This window comes from Cervus elaphus, chromosome 20 (assembly GCF_910594005.1).
Source record: "Cervus elaphus chromosome 20, mCerEla1.1, whole genome shotgun sequence".
Taxonomy (NCBI): domain Eukaryota; kingdom Metazoa; phylum Chordata; class Mammalia; order Artiodactyla; family Cervidae; genus Cervus; species Cervus elaphus.
Window position 1 is genome coordinate 119,324,373 of NC_057834.1, and position 15,499 is coordinate 119,339,871.

General features: G+C 41.5%; 1 protein-coding gene across 1 annotated transcript in view; it reads right to left on the reverse strand.

The window, feature by feature from the left end:
• LOC122678176 (cytochrome P450 4X1-like) overlaps positions 1-14,408 on the reverse strand; it is a 40,672-nt gene extending 26,264 nt beyond the window's left edge. Inside the window, exon 1 of the mRNA XM_043878743.1 lies at positions 14,194-14,408. Coding sequence (XP_043734678.1) covers positions 14,194-14,385 — 192 coding nt within the window. The 5' untranslated portion in view covers positions 14,386-14,408. The remainder of the gene's footprint in view (positions 1-14,193) is intronic.
• Positions 14,409-15,499: the final 1,091 nt, after the last annotated feature.

Here is a 15,499-nt window from a genome sequence, read left to right on the forward strand (position 1 = left end):
AGCAGATACAATTGCAATCCCATTTTACAGATGAGGAAATTGAGCCTTAGAGAAGTTAAGTAATCTCTTCCAGATTGTGTAAGAAACGAAACTGGAAGTGGTCCATTTTCAGAATCAAGTAGCTGGCCTTGGGTGGAAAATTATTAACAAACGGTTTTCCATTCAGAGCTACTAGTTTTGTCTTGAAAATTACTGGCAAGCTAGTCTTGCCTAACAGCTTACACCTGAAGAGTCCCTAAGCTAACAGGATGTCTGAGAAGGGATAAACAAAAATCCTTGTTGAAAAATGTAAACCTAGGGTGGGAAGGGAGAAGCAAGAATACCCTATGAGACTTGGGCAATTCTGGGAAGATTGTAACTGTATAGGACTCACCTAATGAGGAACCAGGGAGGGATCTGCAAGCCAGGGAATAAGTGTTAGCTGTAACTGTCCCGGGTGTGCCTGCCCACCAGACACCCGATCTTGCAAGACTGTCATTATAAGTCTTGCTTTCACTGTGCTTCGTGTCTCTTGAGTCCATCCCTTGGTTTTGGGCTGGTTGAGTGTGTTTCTCACAGACTATATAGCCAGCCACTAGTAGTAAGGATTCAAACTTGCACTGAATTATGGAGCCCAAGAACTACTTAGTTACACAGACCTTCCCTGAATTATGTATAAGGATACACACATACACACCCCCGCATAAACTAGGGGTGTTTGTTTACCTGCATAAACACTAGGTCCTCCACACTGACTGGCATACACTGGTCTACTGAATAAATGTCAGTCTACCTAGTCGGTTCTTTATAGTCAACAGATCTTTGAATGAGTCAGTTTATTTAGCATCTAATATATGTGTGCATTCAACCAAGCAGCTTTTTAAAATTAAAGTATAGTTGATTTACAATGGTGTGTTAATTTCTGCTCTTTAGCCAAGTGACTCAGTTTTATATATATATATATATATACTTTCTTTTTTCTGTTCTTTTCCATTACAGTTTACCTTAGGATACTGAATATAGTTCCCTGAGCTATACAGCAGTACCCTGTTGCTTATCCACTCTGTATGTAATGGTTTGCATGCACTAAACCCAAACTCCCAGTCCATCCCTCCCCCATAGCAACCACAAGTCTATTCTCTATGTCTGAGTCTGTTTCTGTTTCATAGATAGGTTCATTTGTGTCATATTTTAGCTTCTACATACAAGTGATATCATATTTTATTGTCTTTCTCTTTTTGACTTACTTCACTTAGTACTGTAACAAGGAAGAGCAAAATCTGGTTCCATATTGGATCTGTTTCTCTTACTTTAACCTCTGCTTTCCATTGCTTTTGTTACTATAATCACTAAAAGGACGATATCCATAGCTACGAGCCTACATAACACCTGTCTTAGGGAACCCTGCCCCTCTGCCTGAATGTTAAACTAAAGTGTCTTTGTTGAGCTCACAGGCAAACAACTTGACCCCGCCCACCTGTGAACAGCTGCGGGAAAGCAGAAATTTACACATCCCCTCCTGGGGCTGGCCAAACTAGGAGATATTTTGCAAGACTTGTGGCCTTTTTACTTTATTTCTTCACCTCCTCCCCATCTCTGTTCTATAAAAAAGATAAGTATCCAGACCTCTATAAGATGGGACTCTAGAACTCTAGTCTGCCACCTTCTTGGACAGGCAGTTTTTCTACTACTCCTTGCCTCAGCGCCTCGCCTCCTGATTTATTGGCCTGTGTGTGGCGAGCAGACTGAGCTGGGACTCAGTATCAGTATGATAATCTCTCGTTCCATCCGTGTTGCTGCAAATGCCTTTATTTCATTCTTTTCTTGTGGCTGAGTAACATCCTATTATATAATGTACCACCTATTTTTTATCCATTCATCTGTTGATGAACAGTTAGATTGTTTCCATGTCTTGGCTATTGTGAATACTGCAGCTATGAACACAGGCATGCAATATCATTTGGGATTATACTTCTGCTCGGATATATACTCAGGAGTGGGATTGCTCGATCCTATGGTAATTCTATTTTTAGTTTTTGGAGAACCCCCATACTGCTTTTTGAAAATTATTTATTTAATTTTGGCAGGTTGGGTCTTTGCTGCTTTGTGGGCTTCTCTCAAGTTGCAGTGTGTGGGCTTCTCGTTGCTGTGGCTTCTCTTGCTGTGGAGCATGGGTTCTAGGCATATGGGCTTCAGTGGTTGTGGCACAGGGGCTCAGTGGTTGCAGTTCCTGGGCTCTAGAGCACAGGCTCAGTTGCTCTGGGGCATGTGGAATCTTCCCCTGCCAGCCCCCCGGACCCCAATATTGTTTTCCATAGTGGCTGCAGCAACTCATGTTCTCACCAACAGTATAGGTGGGTTCCCTTTTCTCTATATCCTCTCCAGCAACAAAGTAGCCATTGAACACCTACTGTGAGTCAAGAACTGGGTTTATAGTGGTGAACAAAGACTCTCCTCTCACAGATCCTATATTCTAGTGGGGAGAAGGGGAGTATGGATGAAAAATGTTGCCTGCTCCATCAGCAAACAAAGACTGTTTCGGCCATCAAGCCATCAGTCACTGCTGCTGCCTCCCCACCATAAGCCTAGGGGAACTCAGGATGGGGAAGAACATGATACTAGCTGTAGATAGCTAAGTACACATCAAAGGAATAATTTCAGTGAATCCAAACTCTTGCATTTTCCCATACAGAGAAAAGCACTAAACTCCTTAAGTTGAGATACTCAGTTTTTTTCCTTTTATTATTATTATTATTTTGGCCACACCACACAGCTTGTGAGATCTTAGTTCTCTAACCAGGGATGGAACCCATGCCCCTTGCAGTGGAAATGCAAAGTTCTAATCACTGAACTGCCAGGGAATTTCCTTGGCTTTCTTTAATTAATAGTAATCTTTTGATGTTCCAACTACGTGATCTTTATTGCAGAACTCCTCCATACCCTGGCTCCTTGCTTACCTTTTTGGAGCAGTCTCTCAGAGCTATGTGGTGTGAAGTCCTCAGAAAGTCCACCAAATTAAACATATGGAACTTACATTTCATTTAACACTTACATAGCACTTACAAAGTGCCAGACATGGTCTCAGTTCTTTTCAAATATCTCATAAGTTTATCTTCTGAAAAAGTCAATAAAATATCAGTAATTATATTACATGTAAATAACCTAATTATTTCAAGTAAAAGACAAAAGGTGTCAGATTATATTTTTTAAAAGCCTAACTATACTACTGACAAAAGACACAAGGTAAAAAGTTCAAAAAGTTAAAAACAAAGGATTAAAAAAGTACCATTTCAATACTAGGAAGAAAGTTTGCATAGTTACACTAGTATTAGATACAGTAAAATTTAAGGCAAGAAGTCTTACTAGATACAAAAAGGAACAATTCTTATATGAAAAGGATTAGTCTACCAGAAGATACAGTAATTCAAAACCTGTATGCACACTATATTATAGCTTGAAAATTGATAAAACAGAAAAGGACATTAGAACTAAAATGAGAAATAAAGAAGTTCACAATGAGACTGGAAGACTTTACCACAATGCTACTCCAAGTACGATCCATAAACCAGTCCATGATGAGTTAATTATAGAAACTGAGCATAGCACTTACAAATTTTTATAGTAATTTAACATTGCTGAAATGTCTTACTTTTTTTAAAAAATGAAAACAATTGTCTACAACAGATTAGAAAGAAAAATGGCTCTTCACCACAAATGCTTTGAGAAGTACTATGTTAATATATCATTCTTAATAACTGATAGAACACATCTCTTGGGCCATTTTTAGTTTTCCCAATTTCTGATTGACAGCTCCTTCTCAATTCTGGTTTGTGGAAGGTGTAGAGGTGAAAATTAAACTCTAATGAGAAACAAAGGAAATGGAAGTTGAGAATGAAAAGTTTAGAAAAAGTTAATCAGGTTAAATGAAAAAAAAAAATCTAGATATAAAGCAATAACTTAAAGGCTGGTTCAATCCCAAATCTCTGCCTTCTCCCCGTACAACACCCTCTCAGGTTCCACAACAGATCAGAGCTTTTATTTTCTAGAAAACCTAAAACAGAGAGCCTCTAAGACTTGAAGAAACCAGACACTGTGGAGGGCAGGGATGAATCAGTGGACTAAAAATAGAGAGATTCAGTGAAAGGCTGCATAACAAATGATTAGATTCCCAACTCCCTTCCTTTTTCTGCTTCTAGAATGCCAGGAGTCCTGGCAATCTATGTAACAGAAAGGCAGGTTCACCTCCAAGAAAATGAAAAATGAACAAATAGATACTGACAGGTTGAGTCCTCCAACAGATTTGCTCTCAGGGAAAGTTCTCGCCATGTACACAAGACTTCAAACATCTTTAGAGCCTCACTCTAGAAAATGAAATGACAGCTAAAGACCATCTCTCATTTTTGGAGATAGCCTCCAAGAAAGGCATAAAGCAAAACTAACAACCTGTGGTAGCCAGCCTCCAACATGGCCTCCAATCATCTCCCATCTCTTTATATTGTCCCTTCCCACATTGTACACACATTTGTCAATGTGACTGATTGCTTACAGTAGAAATGATGGAATAAAAGTTTCAAGATTAGGTGATAAAAGACTGCAGTTTCCATCTTAGATTCTCTATTTCTCACTCTTGCTCTCTCATATCTTACTCTGAGGGAAACAAGCGGCCATGTTGAGAGCAGGGTGACTAATCTTTCCAGCTTGCCTGACTGAATGGGTTCCCAGATGCAAACCTTCAGAACTAAAATCAGGAGTCAACCAGGAAACCCGGAATGAGTTGGTCATCCTGGTTGTGAGCAGCCTTATGGAAAGGTCCGTGTGGGAAAGAACTGATGCCTCTGGCTAATAGCCAATGAGAAACTGTGGCCTGTCAACAACTCTGTAAATGAACTTAAGAGTGGATTCCCTAGCCCCAGTGGAGCCTTGAGATGACTACAGCCCCAGCCAATCCCATGCAACCTTGGAAGAGATCCTGAGTCTCTCACAGAGAGATTCTCACAAACTTCACAGATTGTGTGAGATAAAACCGTGTGTTGTTTTAAGTTGCTAAGCTTGAAGGTAATTTGCTAGACTATAGTAGATAACTAATACACAACAGAAAAAAACAAAAAACACCTGAAAAAGTTAATACTTCAAAAAAAGATATGATATAGTATTTCAACAGCAGGATTCTGTAACAAAGTGGAATGTGTTAAATTGACTGTAGTAGTGGCCTCAATTTGTTAAAGCCTCCCTGAATTCAGTACTTTGATTGTCAGTTCTCCATACTGATTTGGCCATGTGTCTTGCTTCGGGAGAGTAGCAAACATGACTCAGAGACTTAAAAAGCACCTGCACGTTGAGACTTGCTCTCTTGCTATTCTCGAGACCCTGATACCACGTGGGCAAAGCTAGGCTAACCAGCTGAAGGATAACAAACCAGATGGAAGAGAATGAAGGCACCCAAGATGACAGTCAGCCTTTATCTGTCCCAGTAGCTGACTGCAATTGCATCAGTGAGCCAAACTGAAGTCAATTGAGACTGGCTATGAGAGCAGAACCTCATAGCCTAGTCTAGCTCAAATTGCTGACCCACAGAATCATGAACTAAATAACTGGCTGTCATCTTAAGCCACCAAGCTTTAGCTTTAGAGTGTTTTTTAAATTAATTAATTTATTTTTGGCTGCACTGGGTCTTCACAGCTGTGTGTGGCTTTTCTCTAGTTGCAGCAAGCAGGGGCTACTTTTTGTTGTGGATCACAGGCGTCTCATTACTGTGGCTTCTGTGTTGCAGAGCACAGGCTCTAGGGTACACAGGCTTCAGCAGTTGTGGCTCATGGGCTCTAGAGTGCAGGCTCAGTAGTTGTGGCACACGTGCTAAGTTGCCCCAGAGCATGAGTATTCTTCCTGGACCAGGAATAGAACCCATGTCCCCTGCCTTGGCAGGCAGATTCCCAACCTCTGGGCCACCAGGGAAGTCCCTTAGGGAGTTTTTTGAAAAGGCGTCATAAGGTAACTGATGCAAAAGTAGATGGAGAATAAGATAGAGCTCTTGGAAATCAAAATTATGACAGTAAAAAATTTTTCAATGTTTTAGTAGAAATTCTAGGAAGATAAAATCAGAAGAAAAGATTAAAAAAATAGATCTAGAAGGTTTATATACAACCAATAGGAGTTCCAGAACTCCTATCTTTCTAGATCTATCCAGAAAGAGAGAAAAGAGAAATTGAGAGAGGTGGGGGATGTGTTGAAGAAATTGTAATATTCACTGTTAATGTCCTGTCCCTAATTCTTCATCCTTACCACCTTAATATATACCATAATTAGCTCTTGTATTTATCAACCTAAGGGTTTTTCCCCTGGGCATTTGAGCCTGCTTTGATACTTGACTATCAAAGAAAAATTAATAACTTAGGAAGTGAAGCCTCCTTCTTTCCAAGTATTGGAATTACGTATTTCCAAACAAAAGTGAAAGACTTATTCAGTGAAAATTATAAATCATGTTGAAAGAAATTTTAAAAGGCATAAAGAGCCTCCTGATGAAAGTGAAAGGGAAGAGTGGAAAAGTTGGCTTAAAACTCAACATTCAGAAACTAAGATCATGGCATCCGGTCCCATCACTTCATGACAAATAGATGGGGAAACAGTGGAAACAGTGAGAGACCCAATTTTCTTGGGCTCCAAAATCGCTGCAGATGGTGACTGCAGCCATGAAATTAAAAGATGCTTGCTCCTTGGAAGAAAAGCTATGACCAACCTAGACAGCATATTAAGAAGTAGAGACATTACTTTGCCAACAAAGATCCGTCTAGTCAAAGCTACGGTTTTTCCAGTAGTCATGTATGGATGTGAGAGTTGGACTATAAAGAAAGCTGAGTGCTGAAGAATTGATGCCTTTGAACTGTGATGTTGGAAAAGACTCCTGAGAGTCCTTTAGACTGCAAGGAGGTCCAACCAGTCAATCAGTCAATCAGTGCTGAATATTCAGTGGAAGGACTGATGCTAAAGCTGAAACTCCAATCCTTTGGCCACCTGATGCAAAGAGATGACTCATTTGAAAAGACCTTGATGCTGGGAAAGATTGAAGACAGGAGGGGAAGGGGACGACAGAGGATGAAATAGTTGGATGGCATCACTGACTTGATGGACATGAGCTTGAACAAGCCCCGGGAGTTGGTGATAGACAGAAAAGCCTGGTGTGCTGCAGTCCATTGGGTCGCAAAGAGTAGGACACGACTGAGCAACTGAATTGAACTGAGGTAAAACACATCTCGTGTTCATGGAGTGGAAGATTTAAGATGTGAATACTACCCAAAGCAATCTAAGATTCAATGCAATCCCTATCAAGATCCCAGCGATGTTTTTGCAGAAATAGAAAAATTCTAGAAAATTCATTCTAAAACTCATGTGGGATAACAAAGGATTGTGAATGGCCCAAACAATCTTCAATAGGAACAAAGTTGACTCATGTTTTTGGGTTTCAAAACTCACTACAAAAGTATACTAATCAAAATAGTATGGTTCTGGTTTAAAAACAGACATATCGACAAACAGAAAAGGATAGAAAGACTAGAAAAAAACCCTTCAAAATATGGTTAAATGATTTATGACAAAGGTGCCAGGACCATTATATGGGGAAATGTGCTGGGAAAAGTAGATATTCACATGCAACAGAATGAAGTTGTACCCTTACCTAAAATACAAAAGATAACCCCAAATAGATCAAAGACTTCAGTTCAGTTCAGTTCAGTTCAGTCACTCAGTCGTGTCCAACTCTTTGTGAACCCACAGACTGCAGCATGCCAGGCCTACCTCTCCATCACCAACTCCTGAAGTTTACTCAAACTCATGTCCATTGAGTCAGTGATGCCATCCAACCATCTCATGCACTGTCGTCCCCTTCTCCTCCCGCCTTCAATCTTTCCCAGCATCAGGGTCTTTTCCAATGAGTCAGTTCTTCACATCAGGTGGCCAAAGGATTGGAGTTTCAGCTTCAGCATCAGTCCTTCCAATGAATATTCAGGACTGATTTCCTTTAAGATGGACTTGTTGGATCTCCTTGCTGTCCAAGGGAGTCTCAAGAGTCTTCTCTTGAGAGAAGACTTCAAACTATAAAATTCTTAAAAGGAAACATAGGACTAAAGCTTCACAACTTTGGATCTGGCAATAATTTCTTGGATATGACATCAAAGGCATAAGCAACAGAAGAAAAAATAAACAAATGGAACTTAATGAAATTAAAAAATTTTTGTACGTGAAGAGACAGTATCAACAGAGTAAAAAGGCAACTCAAAGACTGAGAGGCAATATTAGCAAATCATACATCTGGGGTTAATATCTAGAATATATAGAGAACCCCTAAAACTCAACAACAAAAAACAACCTGATTCAAAATCAACAAAGGACTAAATAGACCCTTTTCCAAAGAGGAAATGCAGATGTGAACCAACAGGTACACGGATGTTCAACATGACTGATCATCAGAGAAATGGAAATCAAAACCATAATGAGAGATCACCATATGCCTGCCAGAATAGCTATCATCAAAAAGAAGAACAAATAACAAATGCTGGCAAGGAAATGGTGAAACCTGGAGAATCCCTATGGCCACAGTGGTGGGCTATAGTCCATGGGGTCACAAAGAGTCTGTCACAACTGAGCAACCAAGAACACCACAGCACAGCAAACAGGGTACCCTCACATACTGTTGGTGGGAACTGTAAATTAGTGTAGCAACTGTGAAAAACAGTATGGAAGCTTCTCAAAAAACTAAAAATACAACTACTGTATGACTTTTCCACTCCTGGGTATATAGCCAAAAAAAAATCCCAAAAATACTAATTCAAAAAGATATGTGCACTGTGATGTTCATAGTAACATTGTTTACAACAGCTAGGGTATGGAAGCAACTTGTGTCCATCAACAGAAGAATGGATAAAGAAGATGTGGTGTACATATATATAACAAAATACTACTCAGCAATAAAAAAGATGAAATTTTGCCATTTGCAACAACACAAATGGACTTGGAGGGCATTACGCAAAGTGAAATAAGTCGGTCAGAGAAAGACACCTATTGTATGATATCACCTAAATGTGGACTCTAAAGAATGCAACAAACTAGTGAATAAAACAAAAAAGAAGCAGACTCGCAGATATAGAGAAGAAACTAGTGTTTACCAGTGGCGAGAAGAAAGGGGGGTGGGAAATATAGGGGTAGGAGGAAAAAAGGGTTATTATGGATTATATGAAATTATATGTATGAAACTCTTGAAAATTGTAAAGCACTACAGAATTTAAAAATTGTAAAGCACCCCTTCATGGATCACTGCCCTGTTGTGGTAAGGGGGCTCATGTAACTCGATGAAGCTATGAGCCATGCCATGGAGGGCCACCAAAGATGGAAGGGTCATAGCAGAGAGTTCTAACAAAACATGATTCACTGGAGGTGGAAATGACAAACCACCCCAATTTACTCGCTATTGAGAACTTCATAAACTGCATAAAAGGACAAAAAGATAAAATACCAAAAGATGAGTGTTTCCAGGTCTGAAGGTGTCCAATATGCTACCAGGGAGGAGTGGAGGAGAACTACTAATAGCCCCAGAAAGAATGAAGCGGCTGGGCCAAAGTGGAAACAACACTCAGCTGTGGATATTTCTGGTGATGAAAGTAAAATCTGATGCTGCAAAGAACAGTATTGCATAGGAACCTGGAATGTTAGGTCCATGAATCAAGGTAAATTGGACATGGTCAAGCAGGAGATGGTAAGAATAAACATTGATATCTTAGGAATCAGTGAACTAAAATGGATGGGAATGGGTGAATTTAATGCAGATGACCTTTATATCTATTACTGCGGGCAAGAATCCCATAGAAGAAATGGAATAGCTCTGAAATCCACAAGAGAGTCCAAAATGCAGTACTTGGGTGCAACATCAAAGGTGACAGAATGATCTGGGTTCATTTCCAAGGCAAATCAATCAATATCACAATAACCCACGTCTATGCCCCTACCAACGATGCTGAAGAAGCTGAAGTTGATCAGTTCTATGATGAACTAGAAGACCTCCTAAAACTAGCACCAAAAAAAGATGTTCTATTCATCATTGGCGATTGGAATGCAAAAGCAGGAAGTCAAGAGATACCTGGAGTAACAGGCAAGTTTGGCCTTGGAGAACAAAATGAAGCAGGGCAAAGGGTAACTGAATTCTGTCAAAAGAATGCATTGGTCATAGCAAATGTCCTTTTTCAATGACACAAGGGACGACTTTACACATGAACATCACCAAATGGCTAATATTGAAATCAAATTGATTACACTCTTTGTAGCTGAAGATGGAATAGCTGTATACAGTCAGCAAAAACAAGATTTGGAGCTGACTGTAGCTCAGATCATCAGCTTCTCATGGCAAAATTCAGGCTTGAACTAAAGAAAGTGAGGAAAACCACTAGGACAGCCAGGTATGATTTAAATCAAATCCCCTATGAATATGCAGTGGAGGTAATGAATAGATTTAAAGGATTAGAACTTGTAAACAGTGTGCTTGAAGAATTATGGATGAGGGTCCATAATATTGTACAGGAAGCAGTGAACAAAACCATCTCAAAGATAAAGAAAAGCAAGAAGGCCAAGTGGTTATGGGAGGAGGCCTTACAAATAGCTAAAGAAAGAAGAGATGTGAAAAGCAAGGGAGAAAGGGAAAGGTATACCAATTAAATACAGATTTCCAAAGAACAGCATGGAGAGACAAGAAGGCCTTCTTCAAAGAGCAGTGTATAAAACTAGAAAAAACAACAGAAGGGGAAGACTAGACGTCTCTTCAGGAAACTTGGAGATATCAAGGGAACATTTGCCCAAAGATGGGCACAATAGAGGACAGAGGTGGTAGAGAACTTAGAGATGCTGAAGAGATCAAGAAGAGGTGGAAAGAATACACAGAAGAACTGTATAAAAAAGATACAGATGAACTGGATGACTACGATGGTATGGTCAGCCACCCAGAGCCAGTCATCCTGGGACAGTAAAGTCAAGTGGGCCTTAGGAAGCTCTACTGTTAATAAAGCCAGTGGATGCAATGGAATTCCAGCAGAACTATTCAAAACCCTAAAGGATGATGCCATCAAGGTTTTGCATTCAATATGTCAGCAAATCTGGAAGACCCAGCAGTGGCCACAGGACTGGAAAAGGTCAATCCTCATTCCAATTCCCAAGAAGGGTAGTACTAAAGAATCTGCTACCCATCAGACAATTACACTCATCTCCCATGCTAGTAAGGTCATGCTTAAAATCTTGTATGCTAGGCTTCAGGATTATGCAAATCAAAAACTTCCAGATGTCCAAGGTGGATTTAGAAAAGGAAGAGGAACCAGAGATCAAATTGCCAACATTTCTGGATCATAGAGAACGCTAGGGAATTCCAAAAAAAAAAAAAAAAACTACCTCTGTTTCATCGACTATGCCAAAGCCTTTGACTGTGTGGATCATAATAAACTGTGGAAAGCTCTTAAAGAGATGGGAATACCAGACCATCTTACCTGTCTCCTGAGAAACCTATATGCGGCTCAAGAAGCAACCTGTATGCAAAGGCAAACCCTGTATGAAACAACTGATTGGTTCAAGATTGAGAAAGGAATACAACAGGGCTGTCTGCTGTCACCCTGTTTGTTTAATCTACATGCTGAGCACATCATGAGAAATGTTGGGCTGGATGAGATACGAGCTGGAATCAAGATAGGCAGGAGAAACTTCAACAACTTCAGATATGTGAATGATACCACTCTAATGGCAGAAAGCGAAGAGGAACTAAAGAACCTCTTGATGAGAGTGAGGGATGAGAGTGAAAAAGAGCCAGCTTAAAACTAAATATTAAAAAAAAAACACCTAAGATCATGGCACCTGGCCCCATTAACTCATGGTAAATAGAAGGGGAAATGGTAGAAGTAGTGACAGATTTCCTCTTCTTGGGCTCTAAAATCACTGAGGATGGTGACTGCAGCCATGAAATCAGATGTTTGCTTCTTGGAAAGAAAGCTATGACAGACCTAGACGGTGTGTTGAAAAGCAGAGACATTACTCTGCCGAGAAAGGTCCTTTATAGTCAAGCATATGGTCTTCCCAGTGGTCATGTACAGTTGTGAGAGCTGGACTATAAAGAAGACGGAGCGCTAAAGAATTGAAGCCTTTGAACTATGGTGCTGGAGAAGACTCCTGAGAGTCCCTTGGACAGCAAGGAGATCAAACCAGTCAATCTTAAGGGAAATCAACCCTGAATACTCATTGGAAGGATGCTGAAGCTGAAACGCCAGTATTTTGTTCATTTGATGTGAACAGCCGACTCATTGGAAAAATTCCTGATGTGAAAGATTGAGGGCAGAAGGAGAAGATGGCGTCAGAGGGTAAGATAGCTAGATTGCATCACCAATGCAATGGACATGAACTTGAGCAAACTTTGGAGATAGTGAGGGACAGAGAGGCCTGGTGTGTTGCAGTCCATGGTGTTGCAAAGAGTCAGACACGACTGGGTAACTGAACAACAACAATGGATTACATGAAATCATATGTATGTAACTTCTGAAAATTGTAAAGCACTATAGAATTTAAAGAATCTTCCATTCAGTAAAAATTTTCAAGTTAAAAAAGAACAAAAGACTTAATTAGACATTTCTCCAAGTAAGATATACAAATGGAAATAAGCACATGAAAAGATGTTCAGTGATACATCAGTTCAGGATCACTGATCATTCAGTTCAGTTCAGTTGCTCAGCCGTGTCCAACTCTTTGCGACCCCATGAATCGCAGCACGCCAGGCCTCCCTGTCCATCACCAACTCCTGGAGTTTACTCAAACTCATGCCCATCGAGTCGGTGATGCCATCCAGCCATCTCATCCTCTGTCGTCCCCTTCTCCTCCTGTCCCCAATCCCTCCCAGCATCAGGGTCTTTTCCAATGAGTCAACTCTTCGCATGAGGTGGCCAAAGTATTGGAGCTTCAGCTTCAGCATCGGTCCTGCCAATGAACACCCAGGACTGATCTCCTTTAGGATGGACTGGTTGGATCTCCTTGCAGTCCAAGGGACTCTCAAGAGTCTTCTCCAACACCACAGTTCAAAGCATCAAATTTTCGGCGCTCAGCTTTATCATTAGGGAAATGCAAACCAAAATTATGAGATACTACCTCACATCCATTAGGATGGCTGCCATTCAAAAAAAGAACAGAAAATAAACAAGTTTTGGCAAGCATGTTGAGAAACTGGAACTCCTGTGTACTTCTGGTGAAAATGTAAAATGGTATTGCCACTGTGGAAAACAGTACAGTGGCTCCTCAAAAAACTACAAATAGAATTACCATACGATCCAGCAATTCCATTTTTGCACATTTACCCAAAAGAATTGAAAGCAAGGTCTCAAAGAGATATTTGTACACTCATGTTCACAACTGCTAAAATGTGGAAACAACCCAAGTGTCCATCAACGAATGAATGGATAAAGAAAATGTGATATATACATACACTGGGATATTATTCAGCCTTACAAAGGAAGGAAATTCTGACACATGCTATGATACGGATGATGTGATATGACTGGGAATCTGTGTGCCAATGCAGGGGACAAGGGTTTGGTCCCTGGTCTGGGAAGATTTCACTAGCTGCAGGGCAACTAAGACCCCGTGCCACAACTACTGGCCCACACGCAGCAACTACTGAACCCCCCGCCCCAGCCCTAGAGCTCATGGTTTGTGACAAGAAAAGTCACCGCAATCAGAAGTCCGTGCAGGGTACAACTAGAGAGTAGCCCCTGCTCACTGCAAATAGAAAAGGCCTATGCACATCAATGAAGACCCAGCACAGCCAAAAATAAAGAAAAAAAACAAAACAAAACAAACCCATGTTGTTTAGGATAACAAGACTATTTTTTAGCAATGTATGTGGAAGTCTTTTTAAAACGCATACATAAATGCAAGAGATGAGCGAAGCAGTTTAGACAGACCTGAATTACACCACAGCTTTCTTTTTCCATATTGTCTCTTTAAACATCCCCCATCCTACTCCCACCCCCTAAATATCCCTTCTGGTGGCTCTAGGGTGTTTCATGGAGTAATGTAATTGCCGGGTGCCACAGGCTGGGCAGGAAAGGTCGGTGCAGGACTGAGGGATGGGAGGAAAATAAGGAAGTAGCCGCTTCTCTGCGCGATCGGGTTTCCAGCATCCTCCTTCACCCCTCCCTCGTATGTGTCTACCTTTTGATGCCCGTAGAGCCAGTGAGTGGGGGGCGAGGGGAAGGGACGCAGGTCCCGAAGCAACCTCTGCCTCTGCAGGTAGAGCCTGATGGCGTGCAGCAGCCCTAGGGCCAAGCAGAACACCAACGTCAGGTGAAAGGGCCTTGCCCAGTGCGTCTCAAGCCAGGAGGACTCCATCCAGGAGGACGCCATCGCTCTGTGTTGCGAGGATTGCCTTGCCCGCCGGGAGCTTTGTTTAGCCGGCTCTTGGGGGAGGATCCACCCACTCACTCCAGGGCAAAGCCCGCCCACTGTTTCTCTGTGCCCTCAGGCAAGATCCCCGCTCCCTCTCCCCTTCTCCCTCTCCCCCGCTTCCCCCTCTCGTCGCCAAGGGTGCTGAGGAAGAGGTGAGAGAGGCAGTTCCCTCTTGGCTGGAGGAAGCAGGCGCGAGTTCCCGGATTTCTTGCCCTTTATCAATGGATGCAAACCTGTATTCAGGACGACTTCTCATGGAGTGTCATAGTTCATGTGTGACAGTTTTCAGTCACAGAAGATCTGAATTTTAGGTTTTGAAATAATGCCAAAGCTAAAGTCGTTGGTTTTCGTCTTTGCCACAAAGCGGTTGTAAACTGAGCTGAAAAAAAGAACTTGTTCCCCCCTGAAATGCTGTCAAAACCCACAAGAGTCTGGGGGCTGGTAATGCGTGAGTAGGATTATTACCCTTATATAGGTACCCTGTCCAGTGGTGTGCCAGTAATGTCTTACAGCTGGTTCTCACTCTGGTTACTTGTGCTTGCCAGTGTCCAGCAAGTCTTATTTCAAGTCTGCCAGCAGAGGACCCTGAACACTGAGTTGGGAAGAGATGCAAAGTTGCTACCATCATATAGTAGTTCCACCACACAGATTCAGACGGGGCCAGTTACAGGATTTGTGGATCCAGGTGCAAGATGAAAATGTGGGGTTCCTTGTTAAAACTTATTAAAAATTTCAAGATGATGACAGCAGAGCATTAAACCAAGCACACACCCTTTTGAGTGCAGGGCTTAGATCTCAGGCCCATGAAGCCAGCCCTGGATACAAGAGACATCAGTTCAGTTCAGTCACTCAGTCGTGTCTGACTCTTTGCGATCCCATGAATCGCGGCACGCCAGGCCTCCCTGTCCATCACCAACTCCCAGAGCTTACTGAAACTCATGTCCACTGAGTCAGTGATGCCATCCAACCATCTCATCCTTTGTCCTCCCCTTCTCCTCCCGCCTTCAGTCTTTCCCAGCATCAAGGTCTTTTCCAATGAGTCAGTTCTTTGCATCAGGTGGCCAAAAGATTG